Source organism: Salvelinus fontinalis, chromosome 26, assembly GCF_029448725.1.
Source record: "Salvelinus fontinalis isolate EN_2023a chromosome 26, ASM2944872v1, whole genome shotgun sequence".
NCBI classification, from domain to species: Eukaryota; Metazoa; Chordata; class Actinopteri; order Salmoniformes; family Salmonidae; genus Salvelinus; species Salvelinus fontinalis.
In genome coordinates, this window is record NC_074690.1 from 21336824 (window position 1) to 21363868 (window position 27045).

Genomic DNA, 27045 nt, shown 5'->3' on the forward strand with positions numbered 1-27045 from the left:
TCCTTATGAGTTCAGCCTAAATGTATTAAAATGTAGGCTTAAATTCGTTATAACGTTAGCTGCCTGGTTGACATGAGTGGTTACTTCATGAACAGTTCCAGCTGCAAATTAATATGGTCGTCACTAATTAACACAGCCACAAAGACAGTCATAATTATAGCTAAACCCCACCCATTTCTACAATTTATATATTTTTAAATCTGAATCTTAAACCTAACCACAATGCTAATATTATGCCTAAACTTAAATAAGGGACCAAATTAGTGGAAACCAGAGAGGAAAAGACGAAGCGAGAGGGTTTACTCCGCCTAAAATCTGTCTACGAAATAAAACCACAAAGAGAGGAATTTGTGTATGCAAGTCAATGGGAGTGTCGAATTTGTCTACACAAATGTAATTACTAATGTTCTATTGTGAGGCTTATTTGATCGAATAAACGTTTCGTTATGGTTAGGCTGTTACGAATACACAGACATAAGTGGACGCACCTGTTATTTCGGGAACTTTGAAAAAAAAACGACTTCATATCAGAGATGGAAATAACTTGTTTTTTGTAATACTCTATTGAAATCGTTACATTAAGTACTTTCGAGGAAAATAGGCAGGTGCCGCGTTCAAAACAACGGGTTACTCGAAAGTATCCGACAATCGTGCGTTCAAGACTGGGAACTGGATAAAAACGAGCTCCGACTTGAAAAATCGATTTGAACGTTCACCCAACTCGGAATTCCAACTCGGGAACTCTGGCCGCTTTCTAGAGCTCCTATTTTTTTCGACCGACTAACTGTTGTGAACGCTCGGAAGTCAAAAATTTCCCAGTTGCCTTGAACGCGGCAATACCCTGCCCTTTAGAAGGTTTTGAGTTTAGCAACCACGTAACGCAGCCTGCCAACGTGAACGCGATTGGTCAATAGTCTGTTGGATGGGGCGTTGATTCCCATTCAAGTAGGCGTTCCCTAATGGAAATATACAAATATGATAGAACGCCCCAATAGGATCTCGCTAGCTCGTGCTTGGCTTTGCCCTCCTACTTGCTTGTTTTGCCCACTTTGACAAATGTATTCCCATTTGAAACGATGGGCTTTGGTCTATCTTGGTTTAGTTATTTAAAAAACGTTGGTTGATACACAGAACAACGAGTTCGTTCTAAAACGTTTTTGGTTGATACCTGTGGCATCGCTTAAATAATACGTCACTGCATCCGAAGAAGATGATTGGACGCGACAGATAACATTAACCGCGGAGCATCACGGGAGATTGAGTATATTACTCAATCTCCCGTGATGCTCCGCGGTTAATGTTATCTGTCGCGTATTGGTAGCGTAGGTTATGCTACTCGAGGTCAATTTTTTTCTTCTGATACTAAACCCAACGAAGTTGCTTTGCGCTGTTTCGGACTGGTTGGAAGATGGCGGCAGTTCTGCTCCAAGTTTTGGAGCGTACAGAGCTTAATAAACTTCCTAAAGCTGCTCAAAACAAATTAGAAAAGTTCCTTACTGACCAAAATAATGAAATCGAATCCCTCAAAACGCAGCACGAGCGGTTCAAAGCGGACTGTGGTAAGTGGAGCACTGGCTAGCCGGTTAGCTAGCTTTAGTTAACTAATTATGTCAACCAATATAACTTTAGCAGCTGGTTGGTTATATTTTACGTTACTAGTTAGCTAATAATATATGAAACTGGCCTTATTTATTAGCTACCACAGCAGTAACGTTATAGCCTGATATGGCAGTAGTACAGGCCCTGTACTGTAACGTTAGCTGGTTGAGTGCAATGATTGTTTTGCAAGTGCGTTTTAAAAGTAAAGTGAGTTTGTTAATTAGTTAGCTCGCTACGGTCTAGGAAGGGGTGACTAAACTGATCACGTTTTATTCCATATCCATCCTCAAAATCTGTCTCTTACACGTTTCTCATTCATATTTCCAGTGTTACTCATTCTTGTCTAGAAGACTAACGTTAGACACACTAGCTACCTACATCATACTATTGCATCCCATGTCAATGTGTTGTACCTACATTGTATCGCTAGCCCTTGCTCATGACAATTTTCCATTACATAATATTAATTGGACGAAGGCGTCTTCTGTACGGGGGAGTTTTGTTAAGAGCCCTGACGCTCAATCTGATCATTAACACGCATCGCTTGCGGTACGGTTTAGGAAGCATAATGACCTTTAATATCAGCGAGAAATAAAATAAAGTTACATTGATACTCAGAGTTGGGGTTAGTGTTCCCACAAGCCGGCCAGTCAAGAGGCGACCACCTTTGCTAATTTGCTATCTAGCATGCTTCGAACGCCTGTGTGTAAGTTAACTCGGGAAGTTTAGCTGAAGTGTAGTTTCGTCAGCTAGAGGCACCCATAGCTGTATGGATCTGTGCAATAATGCTACAGTAAGTGTATAAGGATTATTTCTTGCTGATGAAGGATAAAGGCCATATGCTACGAAAGCCATATTGCAAGCGATGATTGTTGACATTTCTTAACGTGTTTGAGAGCTAGCCTATCGCCTGCCCATGTGTGACTTTTCCCCCATGCCTTACTACACATTTAGAGCAGCAATACTTTGACGTTGAGAAGAGATTGGCAGAGAGTCAGGAGCAGATTGTGTCTCACACCCGGAATTACCAGACTCTCAAAGAGGAGAATACCAAACTCAGTAAGTAGTCTGTTGTTTTCCACACTACCAATGTTGACATTACACCTGTCACACAGTCTAAGTCCAGAAGGTTAGATTGAAGGTTAAATATTATAATTTCTTTCTCTCTAGTCGAAGAGCTGAACAATCTGAAAGGTGTGGATGTGGAATCGTCAGAGGAGAAGGAATCACAGCAGCCGGTGAGAATATGCGTATCTTTCTTTGTCCACATGACCGTTATGCATGCAGAAAGCTTTCTCATCAAACTTCAGGGCAGGGCATGAGCATTAACATATATCATAACTCTATCTCAGAGCAAAGCCAAATATGAGATTGAGGCCGAAAGGCGGGAACTGGCTCGTCTGCTTGAAAAGAGAACTCAAGAAGTGGAAAATCTCACCGGTAAGACACGGACTCGGCACATGCGAGTTGTTCTCATTGTAAATTATTTGTTTGTCTTACGATCTGCTATTGTTCCATATGATTAATTTGTTTTCCGCAGAGGATGTCAAGCGGCTCAATGACAAGCTGGTGGAGACCAACACAGCCAAAATAGATCTACAGCTCAAACTGGATGAGATCCAATCTTCTGAGGTCTCCATTCAGGTGAAAAATTCCAGAGCCTCAGAGCGTGATAGCCCTTTACTTTTTATTAAGTATATTGCCAACATAACACGGTTGTATTTCAAGCACTTTGAGAAGCAGATTGAGATGGGGTGCCTCTTGAGAATGCACCTGTCCGATCATCCCTATATTGTATTGATTACAATGATTGCTTAATGACTTTACACATTGTATTTCCAGCACCGTGAGAAACGTATGGAGCAGGAGAAGGAGCTGCTGCAGAATCAGAACACGTGGCTGAACTCTGAACTGAAGACCAAGACAGAGGAGCTGCTATCAGTCTCCAGGGACAAGGGCAAGGAGATCCTGGAGCTCAAGTGCAGCTTTGAGTGCAAGAAGGACGAGGTACTGTACCATACGGCCCACTGGTTTTATGACTTCTTGTGCAAATATATCATATATGCTTCAATTTCACCAGGCTGTCCTGTAATTGTATGATCTTGTTTAGGATAACAGTATACAAAGCAATAGACATAGAAAATGTCAATATAACTCTTAGCAATAATGATTTGGTGAGCCTTACATTTCTTTGGTATGAATGTTGTGACCATATAGAGCAGTCTGTTATGTCCTTACACCCTGTGGCTTCCACCCTCTCTCCAGGTCACAAGACTTCAAACCCAAGTCACCAATCTGAAGAAGAGCAGTGAGAACCTGCAGAAGCGAGTGGAGGACCTGATGACAAAACTGAAAGAGGTTTGGTGTAAATTCAACTGATTATAAATGGGATTATTGATAAGGAACTATACTGTTATCAATACATCTATGTACTGTAGGCTAAAGACCATCATAGCACCATGGAGGAGAAGTACCGCAATGAACAGAATGCCCACATCAAGCTCTCCAACTTGTACAAGGTAATTATCTGACTATTCTTCTAATGTACTATGTTGGAATATGTATGAGCACTGTTTTTTAGTATGCAGGGGTATATTTTAGCACTGTTTTGCATTATGTACAATATTTAGTGTGAACATTTAGGCATATAAGGCATTCATAGCAGTGCAGTGGTAGCTTGCTAATGGTCCGTTCTTTTATGTGGTTTCTTTAGGGGTCAGCGTCAGATGCAGAGTCCAAGAACGAGGAGTTGAACAGGGCCGTGGAGGAGCTGCACAAGCTGGTGAAGGAGGCTGGTGATGGTGAGATACACAATGCATTCACTCTATTGTTTCCCATTCTTAATGGTTGTTGTCAACCATTGATACAATCTATCTAAATAATATCACATTTTGAAAAGACCCAAATGTTATAGGGAAAAGTAACACTTTGGTTTGGCTGAAATCTAATAGAAAAATTAATAAAAATGTTTATAATTTTGTTTATAATTATGTCATGGCTCTTCCTTCCAACAGCGAGACAGAACATGGAGAAGAAGCTGGCAGACATGGAGGGGTCAAAGAGCAAACAGGAGGCTGAGATGAAGGAGAAGTTTAAGAAGATGGAGCTGGAGAACGCCAACCTGCGTGCCTCAGATAAGAAAAGAAGTATGGGACAGTACTGTATATCTGTATTGTCTGGAATTTTCCTTTCGCTACAATCTGAATCTGTTGACCTTGGACTCCTCAGTCCTATATTCACTTTAAATTGCTTATTTGAGATATTATCTCATACTGCAAGACGAGGTGTCCAGGGTTGTTGAATGAGGATTGTTTTTTAAAAAGTGCTTATTTCCTAAGGCATGCCAGTGCTCACAGAGGAAGAGTTGGACTCCATGTGTCCGACCGCAGCTGCTGTGGCCAAGATTGTCAAGCCTGGAATGAAGTTCATGGAGGTAAAATGACATGTTTTAACATTGTGATGAAGCAATGAAATGAAGGGTCCAAAAGTCTCGAAGATAGTGCCATCAGAAAAAAATCATACCCGTTGACTTATTCCACATTTTGTTGTGTTACAGCCTGAATTAAACATGGATGAAATTATATTTTTTTCTTACCCATCTACACACAATGCCCCATAATGACAGTGAAAACATGTTTTTTGAAATTTTGGCAAATCTATTGAAAATGAAATATCTTATTTACATAAGAATTCACACCCCTGAGTCAATACTTTGTAGAAGCACCGTTGGCGACGATTACAGCTTTGTCGTCTTGGGTACATCTGGATTTGGGTGTTTTCTCAAGCTCTTAAGTTAGATGGGGAGCGACGGTGAACAGCAGTCAAGTCTTTCCACAGATTTTCAATTGGATTCAAGTCTAGGCTTTGGCTGGGCTACTCAAGGACTTTCACATTCTTGTTCTGAAGCCATGCCAGGGTTGTTTTGGCTCAATGCTTGGGGTCATTGTCCTTTTGGAACGTTAATCTTTGCCTCAGTCTAAAGGTGTCCGTATGCTTCCCAGCTGAAACGGGTAGGAAGAATTTGTATATATTATGAAGACATTTTGTGACGTTTTGGATAAAAACTATTCTGGAGTCAAGCCAAAGTCTACACCCCTTTGTTGGTGATTGGCTAACACTAAATCGTTTGTAGCGTCCAAACGGTTTGGCCTGCAAAACTATTATGACCCCTCTATGGAAAGATGAGACTCACGAACACGTACATGACCACAGGCCTCACAATACCCATCTGAAGGTCCCCCAGTACCCGCTGAAAAAATGAATGGAAGTATATATGGAGACTGTTACGTGTCAAAAAAAATAAGGGGTTAATGTAAAACAGAAAATGCATGTTTCCAGATGTTTCTTATCTCTCAGATATAGGACAGACTTGAGGTCGACCGATTAATCGGAATGGCCGATTTAATTAGGGCCCATTTCAAGTTTTCATAACAATCGGTAATCTGCATTTTGGACGACGATTACATTGCACTCCACGAGGAGACTGCATGGCAGGCTGACTACCTGTTATGCGAGTGCATCAAGGAGCCAGGGTAAGGTGCTAGCTAGCATTAAACTTATCTTATAAAAAACAATCAATCTTAACATAATCACTAGTTAACTACACATGGTTGATGATATTACTAGTTTATCTAGCTTGTCCTACGTTGCATATAATTGATTCGGTGCCTGTTAATTTATAATTGAATCACAGCCTACTTCGCCAAACGGGTGATTTAACAAGCGCTTTTGTGAAATAAGCACTGTCGTTGCACCAATGTGTACCTAACCATAAACATCAACGCCTTTCTTAAAATCAATACACAAGTATATATTTTTTAATCTGCATATTTAGTTAATATTGCCTGCTAACATGAATTTCTTTCACTAGGGAAATTGTCACTTCTCTTGCGTTCTGTGCATGCAGAGTCAGGGTATATGCAGCCGTTTGGGCCGCCTGGCTCATTGCGAACTGTGTGAAGACCATTTCTTCCTAACAAAGACCGTAATTAATTTTCCAGAATTGTACATAATTATGACATAACATTGAAGGTTGTGCAATGTAACAGCAATATTTAGACTTAGGGATGCCATCCGTTAATTAAAATACGGTTCCGTATTTCACTGAAAGAATAAGCGTTTTGTTTTCGAAATTATAGTTTCCGGATTTGACCATTATTAATGACCTAAGGCTCGTATTTCTGTGTGTTATTATATTATAATTAAGTCTATGATTTGAAAGAGCATTCTGACTGCATTCATTCAAACAGCACTTTCCTGCATTTGCCAGCAGCTCTTCACTCTGCTTCAAGCATTGCATTGTTTGACTTCAAGCCTCCCGAGATTAGGCTGCCAATACTAAATTACCTATTAGAACATCCAATAGTCAAAGGTATATGAAATACAAATGGTATAGAGAGAGAGTCCTATAATAACTACAACCTAAAACTTCTTACCTGGGAATATTGAAGACTCGTGTTAAAAGGAACCACCATCTTTCATATGTTCTGAGCAAAGAACTTAAACGTTAGCTTTTTTACATGACACATATTGCACTTTTACTTTCTTCAACAAGTTGTTTTTGCATTATTTAAACCAAATTGAACATGTTTCATTTTTATAAGTCCTCCGCTACAATAAATGCATCCTCAGGATATGCAGTTTTCACAAAGTTCGGTGTAGTTCCTTGAGAGCCATCACGTCGTCGGTGTGAGGGGGAATATATACGGCCGTGGCGAAGATAATTTTCTGGAAGTTATGAGGTTGGCATTTGATAGTGAGGTATTCCAGATCAGGGGAACAAAAGGACTTGAGTTCCTGTACGTTACCACAATCACACCATGAGTAGCTAGTCAAGAAAGGTACACCTCCACCCTTGATGCTGTAAAACAGAGTATGTTGCAGTCCCTGATTCCTCTCAGGAAGGAAATCCTCACCCTCCACCCTCTACTTTATTGGAGGGGGTTAAAACAAAGGATCCAATTCGGGAAAGTCGATATGCTGGTGACTGACCGCCAATCTAAATTGGCGGTCAGTCATAATAAATTGGATGCACCCGACCTCAATTTGGAGTGTCATATCAAAAGGGTGTGAATACTTATGGAAATTAGATTTCTGTATTTCTTTTTCAATACATTTTCCAACATTTCAACAAAAAAACATATTTTCAGTTTGTTATTTTGGGGGTTTGTGTGTCATTTAATCTGTTTTTGAATTCAATATCACAACAAAATGTGGAATAAGTCAAGGGGTATGAATACTTTCTGATGGCAAATGTTTAGTCATGACTTAACATCTTAAAAAAAAAAAAAAACACAAAACAATCCCGCTCTCTTAGCTGTACAACGCATTCGTGGACGTCCAGGACCAGTTGCTCGTGGAGAAGCAGGAGAACCGGCGTGTGACGCGCGTGCTGGACGAGATCGTGCAGGAGGTGGAGGAGAAGGCGCCCATCCTAAAGCGCCAGCGGGAGGAGTATGAGAGCATGCAGAGGTCCATGAACAGCCTCTGTGCCAAACTGGAACAGGCCAGGACGGTGAGCGGGAGAGATGGCAGGACTGGATGAGTGAGGATCTATATGTGGGGGAGGGGGAAATAGAAATTGACAGAGGAAGAAGCTGGGTTGTGTTCATTAGGCACCAAACTGAAGAAAACGGACAGTAAAAAGGGAGGGACTACCTAGACTTATAAGAAATGCTAATTTTAGTTTTGAAATGTTTTCCATTTCATGAACAAAACCCAGATGCATCACACAGAAGAGGGGAGAGAATACGACGCAGAAAAATATAGGCATATATCAGTGATAATGTCTGAGTTGAGGCTTGGATTGACCAATCTCGATCTCTTGTAATCTTCAGGAGATCCACAGCCTGCAGAAAGAGACAGATGAGGCCAAAAAGCACTGCTCCAACCTGGAGAAGAACAACCAGCACTCTGAGAGAGAGCTGGAGGACATGTCCCAGCAGGTATACCATGGTGTCATTTAGTGTCTACCATTACCATATTAATATAACTGTTAACTTAAAATGACAACTACGTTCCAGTTTAACAACGTTTGCTGAACCATATTTCCACAATACATGGTGTCCATTGCACTCAGGCCAGGTCCATCAACAGTGAGACTCCTGTCCAGGTGTACTAATAACAGAGTAATAGCACCGTAATAACAGAAATATAGGGATACTTAAAACATGAATTTAACAATTTGGTGGCTTGGTTTTCCTTGTCTTAACAAAATCAAGAGAAGCTCCTCCAGGAATAAGAGTAGGAGCCACTGCCTTTAATAAGTTGCTCTCATATAGATTTTACTCCTTTTCTTCGCGCCCTCTAGGTGCGCGTCCTGCTAGTGGAGCTGGAGGAGGCGCGTGGCAACCCAGTGGTCCGCGAGGAGACGATGAACCTGAGCAGCAGCTCTGAGATCATCAACCCGCGGCAGGTTTCCTTCCGCAGTGTGGAGGAGTTGCAGCGGCAGAACCAGAGCATGCTGGCACGTCTCCGGGAGCTGGGGGAGAAGATGGAGAGAGAGCAGACCGAGGCCAAGTCCGCACGGTAGGGAACGTTTATCAACCCCTTGACATTGTACTTCCTCACCCTTGAACATAATATCTCATTCATACCGTCAGATTTCATTTGCTTAGTGCTTTTTACAAATGCTCTATTTCTGAAAACAAACTATATTCCTCCTGTCTTGTGTATATGTAGTGTGACCCAGCTGGAACAGCAGCTAGAGAAGGTCCAGAAGGAGCTGGAGATTATAAAGGAGCAGAGAAACCAGCAAAAGCAGTTGGCTGACTCCAACGGCCGCCAGAGAGACATGTACCGCATCCTGCTGTCCCAGAGCACCGGCTTCAACCTCCCACCACAAGGTGAACTTCTCAGCAACCATATAACAACCTAACCCCAACCTACGCACTGTAAACACTCATCAACTTAAACGTAACCTCAACCACCACAGTATAACCACACCTCAACCTAACCCTAATCACGACAAAGATATATGCATTGAGCCTACCTTCACACTCAACTAAATCAGTACATGGACACGGGCATGTTTGTTTATTGGGCCTTGGCGCTTTAGATCAATTCATTGATCTTTGTTATGCTGACAGGATTATATATGTTCTTATTCTCAGGTCCTACACAGGAGGCAGCCCCCCAGACGTACACCCCCAGCCGGCCCTCCTTCCCCCCTCCCACCAGGTCCACCCCCATGAGGGCTTCAGCCGCTGAGTCTTCCCAGACCATCCAGGCCAAGGCTGCTCTCAAACAGGTCAGATGCATACCAGGGAGACGGGAGAGGCAGTCAGACAACATCGAAGTTGACACTTTAATTGATTTTTTGTTGAATCAAAGGAAATTGAATAGTATCTCATCTATGTTATGAATTTGTTTACTTACCTCGCGTTGGTCAGTGTGTGAAACTGGGCACAGTGTGTAGTTTGACTAGGCTACTGTTATTGCCTGGGGTTGTCCAGCATGCAAAATGACTTGTAGATCACTGTCACTGCAGTGACATGCAGTTCGGCACTGAAAGAAAGGACTCATCAGTTGTTACAAAATATTCTGTATTTTGATGTAATAACCATCATATCGAAGTAAACTTGGAGTCATGTGATATAATTTTTACTACCACTAAGAGTTTATAGGCAGATTAAATAAATTATCAATAACTTCATGGTGGTGAAGGACAGTGGTGAGCTTGATGCAAATTTACAATAAATATTGAGAATATTACTTGAGTGCTGGTGACATATGATAATCAATGGTTGGCTGCCAATTATCAAATATAAATTATATTCCTCTTATCCATATCTCATCATATAATGTACCCTGTCCACTATCAGTGAACTGTTTAGAGTGCATGTGCCAAAACCAGATTGAGGAAGTTCACAATTTATTGCCACAGTTTGTGTCAAAACAATCCGTAGAGTTGAAAATGCGATGGAAACCCATTTAACTTACACTCAGTGATCAAAAGGGAACGATCGCACACTCCCACTCAGTGGCCAGTTTATTAGGTACACATCCTGTTCACAAAAAAATATTTTTTACCTCTGCCCCTTCCAGTTGAACGACTCCTTCACCACATACAAGAATGAGAAGGCGGTGAACGACAGGATGCTGAACGAGCAGAACGAGAAGCTACAGGAGCAGCTGTCTGCGGTCCGCTCCCAGAAGGCCAAGCTCTCCACACAGCTGGAGTTCGCCTCCAAGAGGTAAGTTAGCCAACTGCTTAGTTGTTGTTTAAGTTATACTAAATCCAACGACAATAGTGATGTGTATGTCCTGCATTGCTTTTTCATACTTCACCTGACTTATTTTAGAAAATTCTGAGAAAATTGATTTCTGTTGCATTTTTTATTTTGGATATTGATCATTTTCCGCTTCCCTTTTCGAATGCTCTGAACAAACACATCTCATATGTATTTTTTGGGGCAGAAGTGTCCATCTGCTGAAGTAAATCAAATCATGTTTGGTCTCTGTCAGGTACGAGATGCTGCAGGAGAATGTAAATGGCTACAGGCGGGAGATCGCTGCTCTGCACGATAAGAGCCAGAAGATGGCCGCCACGGCTCAGAAACATGAGCAGATCATCCACACCATGACCCAGGATCTCCGGGCAGCCAATGAGAAGCTGGCCATGGCAGAGGTTAGGAGGTTAAGGTTGGCCCAGGCGGGGCTAGTTAAGCTGCGATGGGGTATGTATGTTTATTCATTTTACTCTCTCCATTTTTTTCTTTCTTTCTCCTTTCTTTTCTGTCTTTCCCCCCACCATCAGGTGCGTGGTGAGAACCTGAAGAAAGAGAGAGACATGCTGAAGTCAGCAGAGTCCAGACTGAACCAGGAGAAGGAAGCCATGATGGCTGAGCAGCGCAACCAGAACCTCCTGCTCACCAACCTCAAGTCCATCCAGGTACACACACTGCTCTTACATATGTCAACCAGTTACACAAACACATTGCACACTTACTGAGGCCTATTCTGACAGACTCCTCACAGTGGGCCTCTAGTAATTGAAAATGCCTCAAAGGACAAATCTGTGGTTTGCCGCAGAGTCCAGTCACACTACTCTAGTGTAGAAAAGATCTATGCACACTTTCTCTGTTTTGTTTAATGACGATCACCTCCCTGCCTTACTCTTGTCCCCTAGCTGACGATGGAGCGTACTGAGACCGAGACCGGGCAGCGTCTGAACAGCCAGATAGAGAGAATGGAGAGAGAGCTCACCCAATTTAAGAAGAAACTGGCTGAGGAGGTGGAGCAGAGGCACACGCTGGGCCGTAACCAAGATGTTCGTATACACTCAATATTTTTCTTACTTCCTTTCCTCTTTCTTACTGACACTGGTTGTCTGGTTGTCTTTTTTTTCTGTCTCCTTTATCTCCTGTCACTTTTTCATCCCCTCTTTTTTCCCCCAACCCTTTCGTTCTGTCCTTCTCTCTTTAATTGCCCTTCTCGTAAGGTATGAGTTGAATAACCGTGACTATGAGAATATTAGACCTTCTGTGGTTTTTACCATAACATCACTTAAGCCTTCCGCATACTTCTGTTCAGCTCGCATACTCCCTTAAAAGAACGAGAAAAAAGTGGCAATAGTACTGTTTGTTCATCTTTAGACGCCGTAGCCAGTATACACTTCCTCAATATTCAGAATTAATCTAAGATGACTCAAGAAATATGTCATTAATTTTGACGTTTTTGCCAAGATTTTAGTCGAGCAATTTTACATCTAACTAAGATGTTTGGCGCAAAAAGTGAAGAAATTTGCATTAAATGATTTGTTTCTTGTTGAATGACAACAAGCACTTCATTGAAGAATCCATACTGTTGACCATTCACTGACGAAGGGGCGTAGACTTCGTCTTGCCTTCAGATACTTTTGTGTGTGTGTGAACGAACAGCCCCAAAAAAACCTTGCTGAAGACCAAAACAAAGAAAAACGTCACAATGTTGTCATAATATATGCACTAACTGTTTCAGCTGGGAGCATGCGGACACTTTTAGGCCCCCTTTCCTTCCTCCACCAGTTTTTATTTTAATATACTCCCTCAGGCTCAACTGCTGGAGGCCAAGAAGCAGCTAGAGGCCCAGTGTGCCCTGCACCAGAAGACCAAGGAGCTTTTGAAGAATGCTGAGCAGCAGGCTAACCTTCTGAAACAACAGCTCAGCCATGCTGAGAGCCAGAACCAGGGTTCAGGTCTGGGCCAGGGTCAGAGCCTGGGCCAGACCAACTCCCGGGCACCCATCAGAGCACCGTTAAGAGGTAGGCTTTCGTCCAAAGTGGCAATTACAGATGTCCTCTGGGAATTTGACAGGAGACATTGCAATGTATTGCGTAAAAGCATTGGAAATGGTGGCATTGGACCAGAACTGTTGGCATTTTCAGTCACTATCTGTTTGTGGTTTGTTTGTAGCTCCATCTCAGACCCTAGCTCAGGCCCAGTCCCAGGCTACCCAGGAGGCCCAGGCCAAGCTCCAGGCAGAACTAGAGGAGGTGCGCGGGCGTCTGCAGCAGGCCGAGAAGCAGATCAGCGATCTGCAGGAGCGCCTGCAGAACGCGAGCACTAACGTGGAGCAGTACCGCATCGTGGTGCTCAGCCTGGAGGAGTCCCTCAGCAAAGAGAAACAGGTTATGTGTTGAGAATTAGCACAAGAAAAGCGTACAAGTACTTATTATCCTACAATGACCCTTTCCCTTTGACTTATCGATCTTCCATCCTTGTAGTAATCAACACTACCAGTGAAGTTCAAACTCACTTTGAACACCAATTTGATATAACTTCTTTGATGCCTAACTTCCTCTCTCTACCTCTCAGGCTCGTTCTCCTGTGGAGACTCGTCTAAAGGAGGCCCAGGAGTTCCAGCGTGGGCTGGAAAAGAAGCTGGTTGAGGCTGAGAAGGAGAAACAGGAGCTCCGTGAGGAGAAGAGGAAGGCCGTGGACATTGTGGAGAAACAGGTAAGATGGCAACTGTACCAAATACTTTCTCAAAACATCAGAAGCCACAGCTGTGGCTAAATGTTGCAATGTATTGACCCCTCTTAATGTTGGATGTCTGGAACTGACATGTTATTCGTGGGCCCAACAAGGCCCCTCTGTCATCCTCCGCTCATGCCCACTCATTTTTCCCCAGGTGAATGAGCTGAAGAGGACAATGAAAAACTTGCAGTCAGAGCTGCAGGAGGCTGAGGAGAGGAAGGCTGCAGCCGTCACCCAGGAACAGAAGGCCATGCAGGACAGCCTGCAGCAGGTAGACCTCCAGCTAATGTCAGGCTACATGTTCTCAGTCGATAATTAAGGGCAAACTGCCCTGTATGTTGCTTCCTTCAGATCCTTTGTGCTTCACCTCTAATTATAAATGAGGTGAAACGCTAGAAAGACTGTTGGTATGACAGTGTCTAGGCATGGGTTTGTCAAACTTGACTCTCTTTCTCCTTGCACAGGGCAAGCTGGCAGCGGAGGCCCAGAACAAGTACGAGCGGGAGCTGATGCTGCATGCGGCTGATGTGGAGGCGCTACAGGCGGTCAAGAAACAAGGCCTGCAGGGGAACCAGAGCAGGAAGCAGCTGGAGGACAAGGCCAAACAGATCACCACCCAGCTACAGGAGGCTCGCACCAACTGGAACCAGCTGGAGAAGAAACTCAAGGTTGGTGGGGGGGAGATGTGGTGTGAACGTTGTTGAAAGAGTAATGCAGATCTTTTTGACAGACAATGTGGTAAAGAACTATTCGATTTGGCCAGGATGTAGCAGGTTACTGAAACTGAATACTGAAATGTCAAGTTTCACCGTTTCATCAGTTGCTTGCTGGTGATGAGTTGGACACATTGTTCTTCACACCCTGGCTTCCCTCTTCCCCCAGGAGGACCTGTCCAAGCAGCAGAAGCGGGCAGATGAGCTGCAGAAGCAGAATGGCCTGCTGCACCAGCAGATGGAGAGCCTGGGAGCCAAAATGGCCGCTACAGTACAGCAGCAGCAACAGGCTTGTAGGGAGAGCAGCCTCAACCTGTCCTTCAGCGAAGAGGGCAAGTCCCAGGAACAGATCCTGGAGATCCTCAGGTACTAGATAGGGATGTGACTGCTTACTGTGCCAATTCCTTTATAGATACTTGTTACCTGTATTGCTGACCTGTGTAATACATGGATATTTTAATCTGCGGTCACCTGAATTTCCTGATTGTAAAACTGTAAGATCACACTGATAAATTTTTACACTACAGAATGGTTTCCCAGACCAGATTAAGCTAGTTCTAGACAAAAAACCACCATTCTACCTTTAAAAATTGGCTTAATCTGTGTCTGGAAAACCGAGCCTATACTAGAGCTGTTCCTAACCAGTACTTTAGCGAGCAAGCAGTTTGTTAAGCCTGCTCTGACCTTTCCCTCCTGCAGGTTTGTGCGTCGTGAGAAGGAGATCGCAGAGACACAGTTTGAGGTGGCAGAGGTTGAGACACAGCGCTACAAACAACAGGTTGAACACCAGGACCGCGAGCTGAAGGAACTACAAGAGAGCCTCAATGCTGAGAGAGAGAAACTACAGGTAGAACTAGAAAGTTCTTAACCTTTCAGAGCATCCTTTCCTCTGTTATAGCCTGCTAAGGGTTCATATTTTTATTTCAACCAACTCCGCTGTCTGCCCCCCAGCTGACAGCGAAGACCATGGCCCAGCACGATGAGAAAATGAAGAGGATGGAGAACTTAAACGTGCTGGTGGAGACCAACAAGATGCTGAAGGAGGAGAGGGAGAGGCTGGAACAGGAGCTGCACCAGACCCAGGCTAAAGTAAGAACTACTATACACTCTCTTGAGTGATGTGGAAAACACGGACAGAATCACGGAATCCAGACATTTAAACGGAAATCAACAATATTATAACATGTATTGAACTATTAGGAAATCAACTAAATGTTTTGAATTTATTAAAAAACGCTAGAATTTGTAGCCTTCTGAAATACGAATGCCCATGTCTGTGTGCGGTGCGTGCGTTTGTACACATTTTGTGTAGCCGTTAATGATGATGCTAATGATGACTGTAAACTCGTAGATGGAAAAGCATTCCTTAACCTCAATGAAATGTTAACTACAAAGTAGCCTATGCCTACCTGGCAGAATATCTGATTATTTACATCAATCCAGCGGCCATTTGTTTTGTTAACTCTGCAATCACATGAGTGCTACAGAAACACTGCATACCATACAATAGTCTCTTGGTGGGTGATTTGGAGAACAAAAACCAGAAGACGAAAACTGAAACCTAGAAAAAACAAAACAAAATCAAGCCAAAAACATGAATGGATATTATTGGGCCCTATGAGTGTTAAAAGCATCACTAATAATTGTTACTAGCTACATGATTTCTTTCTAAAGAGGTTTGTCAGCTGCAGTAATACTCTCAAATGTTTATTAGGCATCCTAATGTTGATTTCTGAGCCAGTCTGTTGCCTTTTGGAGACACATCACCTGTATGATGAGACTGAATCTGACATTTTTTATAGTTCTGTAGAACTCCGTTGCTTTGATGCTATACACGAAGAACCCTTGTCTCTATACATATACTGACAAAGTGCTCTTTTTCTCATGTGAATTGAGCGTTTACCATTACCTCCTTTTTCTTCCAGGTGCGTAAGCTGGAGGCGGACATCACTCCCCTGCAGGACTCCAACTCTGAGCTGAGTGAGAAGAATGGCATGCTGCAGGCTGAGAAGAAACTGTTGGAAGAGGACTGCAAACGCTGGAAGGCCCGCACACAGGTCAGAGGTCAACTTCAATGTTTGTGTGAGAGAGATGATGTACAGTATGTGTGTGTGCTGTTTGTTCATAAATTCACTTTGGCTATCTACTCCGATTTCAGAGCACTCTCGTCTGAGTGTACCAGAGCGCAGAATAAGTGATGAATTTTCGAACGCACAACACCCGTTGAATATGGCCGGTGTCATTAAACGTCTGCAAATAAGTGTAATTCAATTGTTGCAAGCAGGACAGTTGCAGTCACCAACACTATGGATAACATGAAAACAGCCTAACCAGCTCTGCTAGGGAGAGTAAAATGGCCAGTGAGCTGTTCTCTCATTTGTTTCTTGAAGTAGCTAGCCAATGTTAGCCAGTTAGCTTGGGTGCTTGACTCCCGTTGTGAGGTCAGAATGCTCAGATCAACCCTACTCTTCGGCCAGATCTTCCAGTGTGCGCTCTGAATGCTCAGAGAATTTACGAATGGACAATCTGACAGCGCTCTGAATTTGCGAACGCCCAGAGCACACTCTGGCACTCCAGAGTGAATTTAAGAACACACCCTGTGTGTGTGTGTGTGTGTCCCTTAGCAACTGGTGAGCCAGCAGAAGGACACAGACCAGGAAGAGAACAAGAAGCTGCACTCTGAGCGAGAGGCCCACCTCAAACGCATCCAGCAGCTCTCTGAGGAGACTGGGAGACTGAAGGCTGAGGTGGCCAGGTCAGTACGCACTCTCACTCGAAATAGACTCATCACAATTTACATACAATTCTTTATATTTGTTGGTATAAAAAACAAGGCAATAACCTACACTTATCAAAATTACTATAACTACCAATTTGCTATCCTATATAATTAATCTTGTCTTACTACTACTACTACTACTACTACTACTACTACTATACATAATACATGGGATATCAGAGAAGCCCATCTCTGTAACCCCCCCCCCCCCCCCAAATTACTTCCAGTTTTTTTTATCTCTTCGTTTTGTGAATCTGGGCCCTGGTCTTGGGGTTGTTGCCACCAACTCAACATGGATGCCAATCAATCAAACATTCTAACATTTTTAATTGTGAAATCATTTTAAAATGTAAGTGTATTCTTTTGAATAGAATCGCGATGGCAAATAAATATAATGGATTTCAAATCAACACTTGCTCCCCCCTCAACCAAACATTCTAACTTTAAATATTCCACCAACTTTGCATTGTATGATTCAGAATTGCTGTGACAAAAGAGTGGAATTTATGGATGTACTCTGTGTGGATCATATAAATTCAGTTTAGCATTGAAACCACTATCAGTGGCAGAGTTAAATCACAAATCTATGCCATTTAGCAGATGCTTTTATCCAGTCATGCGTGCATTACATTTTCATATGGGTGGTCCTAGCGGGAATCGAACCCACGCTCCTGGCAGTGCAAGAGCAGTGATCTACTAACTGAGTCACATAACAGTTGAAATTCACTTTAACACAGAAATGCGCCAATCACCCAGGGGTGTAATCATTTGTCCAAACTGTTTTGCAACTAAACATGTTTCTATTGGACAAATTCAGATATGTCCCTCCCAGTTTTGTAACATTCACTTCTGTTTTAAGAAAAGTTTTGCAACAGAATCAGTGTAATGAATACACCTCTCATATGTTGTGACATGCAATTTGCCGCTCACTCTGATTCTATGCATCGTTGTAGAATTATAAAACACACCTGGGTTGGGGACAATTCATTGTTTCCAATTCAGAAACTGAATTCAAATGTAATAGTACAGTAGGCTCAAATATAAACTGTCCAAAAGATTATTGTCCAAAATATTTGAATTACGTTATTTTCTAATCCACATTCCTCTACACTTGACTCTGTACATACCCCTGTCCTCCATTAGGACCCATGCGTCGGTGACCACAGCCCAGAGCCAGGCGCAGAACCTGAAGGAGATTCTGGGCAAGGTGACCACCGAGAGGGATGCGAAGACCCTGGACATCCAGGAGAAGTGCAAGACCATCACGCAGGTCAAGAAAATCGGACGACGTTACAAGACGCAGTATGAGGAGCTCAAAGTGCAGCACGACAAGGTGTGTGTGTGTGTGTGTGTGTTTGCATGCCTGTGTGTGTGTACATTTGCTGATCATGCATGTTTAAACTGTACCTGCACGTGTTTGCACCCACAGCTACAATGCCCGGGGCCAGTCAGAACTTTACTGACTGTTAATTCTGTTCCGTTCCAACACTGCTCCTGTCCCTTTGGTAGCTGGTGGCGGAGGCAGCAGCCAAGCCAGCCCAGGAGGAGGTGCTGCAGGCCGTGCAGCAGGCCCAGCTGCAGGCTCAACATGCCCAGCAGGCCTCTGCCCAAGAGATCCAGAGCCTGAAGGACTCCCTCAGCCAGGCTGAGACCAAGGTCAAAGACCTGGAGGGACAACTGAAAAACGTACAGGAGGTAGGTATACTGTATGTGTATGGAGCCAGTGTTGTAGATGCTGAGCTTAAGTAGACTTTTAGAAAAGCAGTTTTGTGCAGATGGCTGTTGGCACCTTGTCTATATCATAAACCATGTTTCCATCCAACCATTTAATGCGGTTGAATTACCTGACGCATAAAAAAAGTCCTGACAGGGTTTATGGAAACAGGAAATGTCGGTGTAATTTCGAAAGATATGTCGAAGATATGAAAAATGTCGAAAGACAATTTGTTTGTTCGACATGGTGGGATCTTTTTTGTCTGTATAAAGAATTATGCGCAAATATTAACAGAACCATCATATCGAAGGAAACTTGGAGGAAATTATATTGGCCTACCACCACAATGTGGAAAACATGAAAAGTTTATAGGCAGATGAAATAAGTTCTGAACTTCAGCTGGTGGTTAAGTGCACAGTGATCAGGCACATTTCCAATAGGCTAAATATTGAGGGTAGGCTGTTATTTGAACGCTTGTGACATGATGATCGGTGCTTGGCTGCCAATTATCAATTGAGATTGTCTTGCTCTTATCCATATCTCATCATATAACCCCCTGTCCACTATCAGTAAAGTCTTGTCCTAGAGAGCATGCGGTGAAACCAGACTTAGTCTGAGCTATTTATCACTACAGTTTTTGTGACAAAACCATAGACCTAAAAATAAATGATGTACACAGCCTTTTATCCCCAACAAGTCGGTTTGATGGAAACTCACCACTGGTGGGAAAATCTGGTGTTTTTATGCAGTTTTTCTTAAAATATTCGCCTGAAAATCTGTCACCATTTGGATGGAAACCTAGCTATTGACTAGAAATGTACATTTGATTGTATTTGAATTTCCATAAATACATATTTTTTCATAGAAAGAGCATGATTGCTTGGACAGAGAATACGTTTCCTTCTTTCTTGTCCAACCATGATCCTGTTCCCTGGTTCTGGAGGACCAATCTATTCCCTTTCCTGTACTTCCTTCACCATACAGCTTTACAAAACACCTCAAACCGTTGACCCCCAAACCCCTCTAATGATAGCAGGAGACACATTTCCATCTCGTATGGATTAATAAAGTATTGTTCTCCATCACCCTGTCAGACAGTGAATGAGCGCAACACAGAGATGGGGCGTCTGAGACAGGAGCTGACCCGGCTCCAGGAACAGTCTGCACAGGGGACACAGAGTGAAGTGACCCGGCTGAAACAGGAGCTGACCCGGCTCCAGGAACAGTCTGCACAGGGGACACAGAGTGAAGTGACACGGCTGAAACAAGAGCTGACCCGGCTCCAGGAACAGTTTACCCAGGCCCAGGGGACCCAGGGTGAAGTGACCCGGCTGAAACAAGAGCTGACCCGGCTCCAGGAACAGTCTACCCAGGCCCAGGGAACCCAGGGTGAAGTGACCCGGCTGAAACAGGAGCTGACCCGGCTCCAGGAACAGTCTACCCAGGCCCAGGGGACCCAGGGTGAAGTGACCCGGCTGAAACAGGAGCTGACCCGGCTCCAGGAACAGTCTACCCAGGCCCAGGGGACCCAGGGTGAAGTGACCCGGCTGAAACAGGAGCTGACCCGGCTCCAGGAACAGTCTACCCAGGCCCAGGGGACCCAGGGTGAAGTGACCCGGCTGAAACAGGAGCTGACCCGGCTCCAGGAACAGTCTACCCAGGCCCAGGGGACCCAGGGTGAAGTGACTCGGCTGAAACAGGAGCTGCAGGAGAAGACTGCTCAGGAGGAGTCGCTACGGCAACAGATGGCCGACAAGGAGGAGAAGACCAAGAAGGTCTTCATGGGCGCCAAGCAGAAGATCAACCAACTCAACAGTAAGTCACATAGCTAGCTGTTTATGTTTATTTATGCACATTATCTAGTTTGTTGCCCTGATTTTTAAAGAAATTATTTAAGTGATGTGAGAACTATCTGGGGTTTGTACTCATCACGGATTCCAAATTAAGTATTCTGTGTGTGTCCCAGTTGCGAAGGAGCATCTGACCAAGGAGGTGGAGGAGCTGAAGCAGCAGCGGGAGGAGCAGGAGGTGCGTCTGAGTGCTCTCAAGTCCCAGTATGAGGGCCGTCTGCACCGACAGGACCGAGAGATCAGGGAGCTCCGAGACCACCGTGACGAACAACCTCAGAGAGACGAGTCCCAGGACCAGGGGAAAAATAAGGTACAGGCACTGCACACAAACATCTGCATATACCCATACATACTGTACATGGAGTACTGTACACTTGATTTGGGATAAATTACATTTTAAATTGAGTCAATCCAGGAGATAAATTCCCATTCAATTATTTGTGATGGACACTTTCTCCTTCCAGACCCAGGAGCAGCAGCAGAGAGCTCCAGAACAGAGACAGATCAACCAGAGGACTTCCCAAGCTGCAGACAGGGGAAGGTAGAAATATATCTGAATCATGCACACTGAAAATAAATACTGGTTTAAAATCTAAAGTAACTGATGCATCCCCCAACTCTTAACACCACATCTGTGTCTTGTCTCCAATTTCTTACCAAACAGTGGTTCTTCCGGCTCTTCAGAGCAGCCCCCCACTGCCAACATCAAACCCACCACAGTATCGGGCGGTGCCCCCAGTAAACCTTCCCCCATCCCCGGGAACAAGTCCACCCCCAGGGCCAGCATCCGACCCATGGTGCCCATAACCATGCCCACACCCACGGCCACTGTCATGCCCCATACACAGTCTGAAAGCCAGGAAGGTGAGAGAAGTGGCTCTGTATTATAGGATTGGCATTAGATGGGCGACTGTCCCCCAGGGCAGCTGTGGATGGGCGACTTTTGACCTGACCTTGTTATCCCCTGTGTGTGTGTGTGTGTGTGTGTTAACCCCCACAGTGCTGCAGTCCTCTGAGGGTGGAACCCCTGTGGAACACGTGTCTGTGTTCGGCAGCACCAGCGGCTCGGTCCGCTCCACCAGCCCTAGCGTCCAGAACATCACGCACTCTCAGTTTCAGCCAATCAGCAGCCAGGCCACCGCCTTCGTCCAGCCAACCCAGCAACAGCAGGCCCCGCCCACCGCTGAGCCGGCCAGTCAGGAGACCGAGGCGGGCCCTAGTGGTCAAGTGGAGAGGCCCTCCACGTCTACGGCCGTATTTGGCGCCGCTATTGCTACAGGGGGCTCTGCTGGGCCAAAGCGTGCCCGCGAGGTGGAGCTGGAGGCTCGGGCAGAGAGCCCTGACACGGCCCTGGGGAACCCAGACGAACCACCCATCCCCAAGAAGCTCCGTATCATCCAGAGAGTGGGCCTGGAGGAGGAGAATGAAGAGGGCACTGATGGAGAGGCTGAGGGGTCAGGGGAGAACCAGGAGACTCCAGACGGCAGCCAGGTAAACCTTAAGACAGGAGTGTGTGCGCACAAATTCATACGCATGTGTATCAGGCCCTGTATGTGTACAGGTGCATGCATTCATCATCACATGAGTCCTGTTGAAAAACCCTATCTAACTGTGTGTGGTAGGAGCTACCAAACGTGTCCTTTCCTGTACTGGGAGAGGTGGAGGAAGAGGATGACGGGGTGTCCCAGTCTGTCCCCTCAGATCACCAGGTGACCCACCAACCCTCTGACACCCAGGACTCCAGCGAAGAGCGCCAGCCTGACGTCATCATCATCGACACAGACAGCTCCAGTCGAGAAGAAGAAGAGGAAGAGGAGGAGGAGGCAGAGCAGGTGAGGGTTTCAGTATATGTTGACGTTAAAATATATTCAGTGGCCTCCCGGGTGGCGCAGTGGTCTAGGGCACTGCATCGCAGTGCTAACTGCGCCACCAGAGTCTCTGGGTTCGCGCCCAGGCTCTGTCGCAGCCGGCCGCGACCGGGAGGTCCGTGGGGCGACGCACAATTGGGCTAGCGTCGTCCGGGTTAGGGTGGGTTTGGCCGGTAGGGATTTCCTTGTCTCATCGCGCTCCAGCGACTCCTGGGGCGGGCCGGGCGCAGTGCGCGCTAACCAAGGGGGACAGGTACACGGTGTTTCCTCCGACACATTGGTGCGGCTGGCTTCCGGGTTGGAGGCGCGTTGTGTTAAAGAAGCAGTGCGGCTAGGTTGGGTTGTGCTTCGGAGGACGCATGGCTTTCGACCTTCGTCTCTCCCGAGCCCGTACGGGAGTTGTAGCGATGAGACAAGATAGTAATTACTAGCGATTGGATACCACGAAAAATTGGGGGGAAAAGGGGATAAATAAAATAAAAATATATATATATATTCAGTGAGGGCCTCCCGGGTGGCGCAGTGGTCTAGGGCACTGCATCGCAGTGCTAGCTGCGCCACCAGAGTCTCTGGGTTCGTGCCCAGGCTCTGTCGCAGCCGGCCGCGACCGGGATGTCCGTGGGGCGACGCACAATCGGCATAGCGTCGACCGGGTTAGGGAGGGTTTGGCCGGTAGGGATATCCTTGTCTCATCACGCTCCAGCGACTCCTGTGGCGGGCCGGGCGCAGTGCGCGCTAACCAAGGGGGCCAGGTGCACGGTGTTTCCTCCGACACATTGGTGCGGCTGGCTTCCGGGTTGGAGGCGCGCTGTGTTAAGAAGCAGTGCGGCTTGGTTGGGTGGTGCTTCGGAGGACGCATGGCTTTCGACCTTCGTCTCTCCCGAGCCCGTACGGGAGTTCTAGCGATGAGACAAGATAGTAATTACTAGCGATTGGATACCACGAAAATTGGGGAGAAAATGGGATAAAAATGTATAATAAAATATATATATATATATTCAGTGTTTTATGAATGTTTGCAGAATCTGATCTGTTGATCTCTATTTAGGTGTTTAATTTGAAGAAAGGTGTTTTCAGCATTTCACGCTAGATTATTTTCTCTCTGTAAAAGCACTTTGTATACATTAGCAATTGTCACAATCTTTAAATACATTTGATTATTCAAGAAATGTTTGTATTTTCCAGTATGAGGAAGAGGTGGAGGAAGAGAAGGATGATGATGATGACGAGGACCAGGGGATGGGAAGAGAGGAGAGCAACGAGGGGAGCGGAGACGCCAACGAGCCGTTTGAAGGAGACGAGACGGGCCCTGAGACCTCGGAGCCTGCCTCGGAGAACGAGGAGAGCATGGGAGCTATAGACTCCACCTCCCAGAAACAGGCTGACTCGCAAAGCGGTGAGAGAGAGACACTGTTTTTGTACAACATTTGTATTATGAAGTCCCCCAGTTGGCATTTGAAACACTGATGACTGAGGGAGTTTTGTTTGACAATTGAGACTTGCAAATATGGATGTCGTGTTTTGAAAGTAAAATGAATGCAGTAAATATCATTAAGTAGAAGTGAATAGAAACTTCGGGTAGATGTGACTTAGTGACTGACGTATCAGTCTGAGACATTAACCCTTTCCCTGCTTCCAGGTGAGGGGAGCAGCAGTACCACCGAATCCTTCCCCATGGCCATGTCCGACCCCCCCAAAGAACTACTACAGCCTACCGCTAGTACTACCAGCACTTTCTCCTTCTCTACCTCCCCCTTCTCCCCCTCCTCCAGCCTGCGCCTGCCCCAGTCCGTCCCCCGCCGACCCCCACACCCCCTGCCCCCACGCCTCTACATCCAGCCCCCCGGCACTGAGCTGGGCCTGGGACCTCCACCCACACAGGTAAGGTTTTGATCCAGACACATGCCTTCAGACGTAAATACAGATATTCAGATGTAACCTGTACTAACATGCTCCTGGGTTCAATTATACAATATTCACTATGTACTGAGTCAGCTGTGCAAAAAGATTTTTTCTAGTTTAACGTCCTTGTGGTTGTTTGTCCCACAGAGGCTGTCTGCGCCAATCCGCCGGCAGTCTGTAGGCAGAGGACCCCAGCTCACGCCTGGGATAGGCAACATGGTAAGGCAGGAAGGAATGGTGCCTGGCTATATATTGAGTCCTGGTTTCCCAGACACAGATTAGTGTTACCAAGCTTATTCCTGGACTAAAGGCTTCTTGGTCTAGGCATAATTTGGGTCCAGGAGTATTTCAATGACCATGTAACCTAACCAAGTCATGTCTTGCACAGTTTTCTAGTCCTCTCTCACCATCTCTGTTCTCATCCCTCAGCAACACTTCTTTGATGACGATGACAGGATGGTCCCCAGTACGCCCACGCTGGTGGTGCCCCACCGGACTGATGGCTTTGCTGAGGCCATCCAGTACGTCTCTTTCTCACACACACACACACTTGCTTGTATGGACCCTTAAATGAATGTTGTGATTTGGTATTTATTGACTGGACACAGTCTCTTGGCCGTTGGTTTTTCATTGATATTATTACCGGTGTCTGTCCCATGTCTTATATTTCTGTCTGTCTCAGTTCTCCCCAGGTAGCAGGAGTTCCCAGGTTCAGGTTTGGTCCTCCTGAAGACATGCCTCAGGCCAGCTCATCCCACTCTGACCTCGGACAGCTCGCCTCACAAGGAGGTACAGCACACACCAAGTAGCACTGAGTGAATATGCTGCTCTGTACTGTCTTTTTCCTCTATAGATACAATATCTCTGTCATGAAATGGTTATGTCATTGTACTGAGTGTCCGCTTCAACTCCCTGACCTCTGTGGTTGTGTCTGTAGGTCTGGTGATGTACGAGAGTCCTCTGTTCCTGGCCGCTCATGACGAGGAGTCTGGAGGGAGGAGTGTTCCCACCACGCCCCTGCAGGTTGCTGCCCCAGTGACGCTCTTCAATGAATCCCACCCCTCTGATGCCCAGGATATGGCATCCCAGTCTGTTCCCATGGTGACAACATCCACGAGCCACCACGGGCTGTCAGTCCCCGGCGGAGAGGCCGTCCCAGGAGATGACGGGGACGAGGTGTTCATGGAGGCAGATAGTGAAGGGTGAGAACAGGGGTTATTGGGGTGTGGGGATGGGGTGTGTGTGTGTGTGTGTGTGTGTGTTGCTCATACACACTTTTCAATCCTATTAGTAGGAGTGGTGAAGCGTCCATGGATAGCCAGGCTGAGATGGACTCTGCCCAGCCGTCAGACGATGCCAGTCTGCCCTCCACAAGCCAGGAGCCCACCTCCAGCTCTGCCGGTCAGTACAGCTTTCCCTCTCTCACGTCTCTCTTGCTTGTTCTCTCACACCTCAACCTTCTCTCATCCCTGCTTACAACCTCTGTCTCCTCTAATTCTTTCGCTCCCTCTCTCTTCAGACACCAGCAGTAGTGTGCAGCCCAAGCCCTCCGGCCGCCCCTTGGCCCAGCACTCTCTGCCCATGAGGACAGCCAACAGGGGCAGGGCGCTCATCCGCAGAGGAGGTGAGCTTTCATCTACATTGAATTTTTAAGTCTTGAAGGCCACTTTTAACCCAGAACAACATGTTATAAGTCCATTCAACTAAAGCAGTGGCTTTGATACCATACTGTTGCATCATAGAGTAGAAACACAGCACACAACAAAGTAGAGGAGAATTGTTTTTATTAGTTTGATAAGCAAGTGAAAGTAGGTGACATAAAGCACACATTGTAGACTTTTGTTTGGCATGTTGGAGTACATGTGCTGCAAGTATTGTTGGAGCAGGGTTGCTGTCATGCGAGAGCTATTTAAGCCCCCCCAGGTATGATATTATCTTATGTTTGAGCTTAGCACTGACAGTTTAGAGGTAATTATTTCAATGCACATCAAAACAATCTTCAAAGAAGCTATAGTGACCCAATCTAAAGCAGCACAACAGAGTTACAAGCTTCATAGGGTGGCCATTTTGGATGATGGGTAAGATGGAACTTGTCTCTTTTCGCCTCCTCCATTCAAGGTATGGGCTTCCTTCGAGCAGGAAGAGGCCCCTTCGGTAGAGGAAACCTACCCCGCTAATGATGCCATCATGCACTGCTCCACCCCCCTCCCTTCGTCCCAACTATCAATCAGTGTCTTGGTCTACTTAAAAAATTCAACTAATTTGTGATGGACTTCTTCCCTAACTTTGTGTCAGTGGATACCATACATTTTAGTTGTTTTGCATTTGTTTCAAGAAGAGTAATTGTTCCACTGCTTTTGTTTTTGCTAATAAACTTTGAGAAAAATAAAATGTTTGTTGTTGTCGGTGGTCCATCCATAGGGTTGCTCTAGACACACTTGAGCCAGTTGATGGAGTTCTGGTGGGGATCAGGGTTGTCTGGTTTTGCCAGAGTAGGCAGGTCACCAGATATCTTGATGTTGAAGTCGAGTGCTAAAATGTTACTATATAGATTATAAATAACTACCTTTCCAACAGAATACCAGGGCAGGGCTGCCATTTGCTTTTAGATTAGCATTTTGACTTTTTAGTATTCGTTTTTATCCTAAGTGACCGGTCATTTA

At 45.4% G+C, this 27045-nt stretch overlaps 1 protein-coding gene across 2 annotated transcripts; it reads left to right on the forward strand.

Annotated features, from left to right (window-relative positions):
* Positions 1-1309: 1309 nt before the first annotated feature.
* LOC129823908 (nucleoprotein TPR-like) lies at positions 1310-26777 on the forward strand. 2 transcript variants are annotated; one of them, XM_055883000.1, is made up of 47 exons: positions 1310-1559; positions 2554-2658; positions 2770-2837; positions 2952-3039; positions 3140-3243; positions 3442-3606; positions 3865-3957; positions 4038-4118; positions 4313-4400; positions 4614-4745; positions 4938-5032; positions 7916-8113; positions 8436-8543; positions 8909-9126; positions 9280-9443; positions 9711-9847; positions 10645-10793; positions 11065-11227; positions 11357-11491; positions 11729-11869; positions 12631-12841; positions 12993-13207; positions 13395-13535; positions 13711-13827; positions 14021-14224; positions 14439-14635; positions 14969-15116; positions 15221-15358; positions 16195-16326; positions 16894-17024; positions 18192-18381; positions 18558-18743; positions 19857-20577; positions 20729-20922; positions 21077-21153; positions 21277-21476; positions 21613-22103; positions 22235-22444; positions 23666-23876; positions 24120-24361; positions 24530-24601; positions 24812-24903; positions 25065-25171; positions 25320-25584; positions 25674-25783; positions 25902-26006; positions 26501-26777. In XM_055883000.1, the coding sequence occupies exons 1-47, from the start codon at positions 1409-1411 to the stop codon at positions 26557-26559; spliced, it is 7749 nt and encodes a 2582-aa protein (XP_055738975.1). In that variant the 5' UTR covers positions 1310-1408; the 3' UTR covers positions 26560-26777. The 2 variants fall into 2 exon arrangements, with proteins under 2 accessions (XP_055738975.1, XP_055738976.1); XM_055883001.1 differs by having other exon boundaries at positions 25677-25783.
* Positions 26778-27045: the final 268 nt, after the last annotated feature.

Coding starts and splice junctions, on each gene's coding strand:
- LOC129823908 (XM_055883000.1), top strand. CDS start 1,409: ATGGCGGCAGTTCTGCTCCAAGTTTTGGAGCGTACAGAGCTTAATAAA. Junction 5,033..7,915: donor CTGGAATGAAGTTCATGGAG/GTAAAATGACAT, acceptor CCGCTCTCTTAG/CTGTACAACGCATTCGTGGA. Junction 24,904..25,064: donor GGCTTTGCTGAGGCCATCCA/GTACGTCTCTTT, acceptor TGTCTGTCTCAG/TTCTCCCCAGGTAGCAGGAG.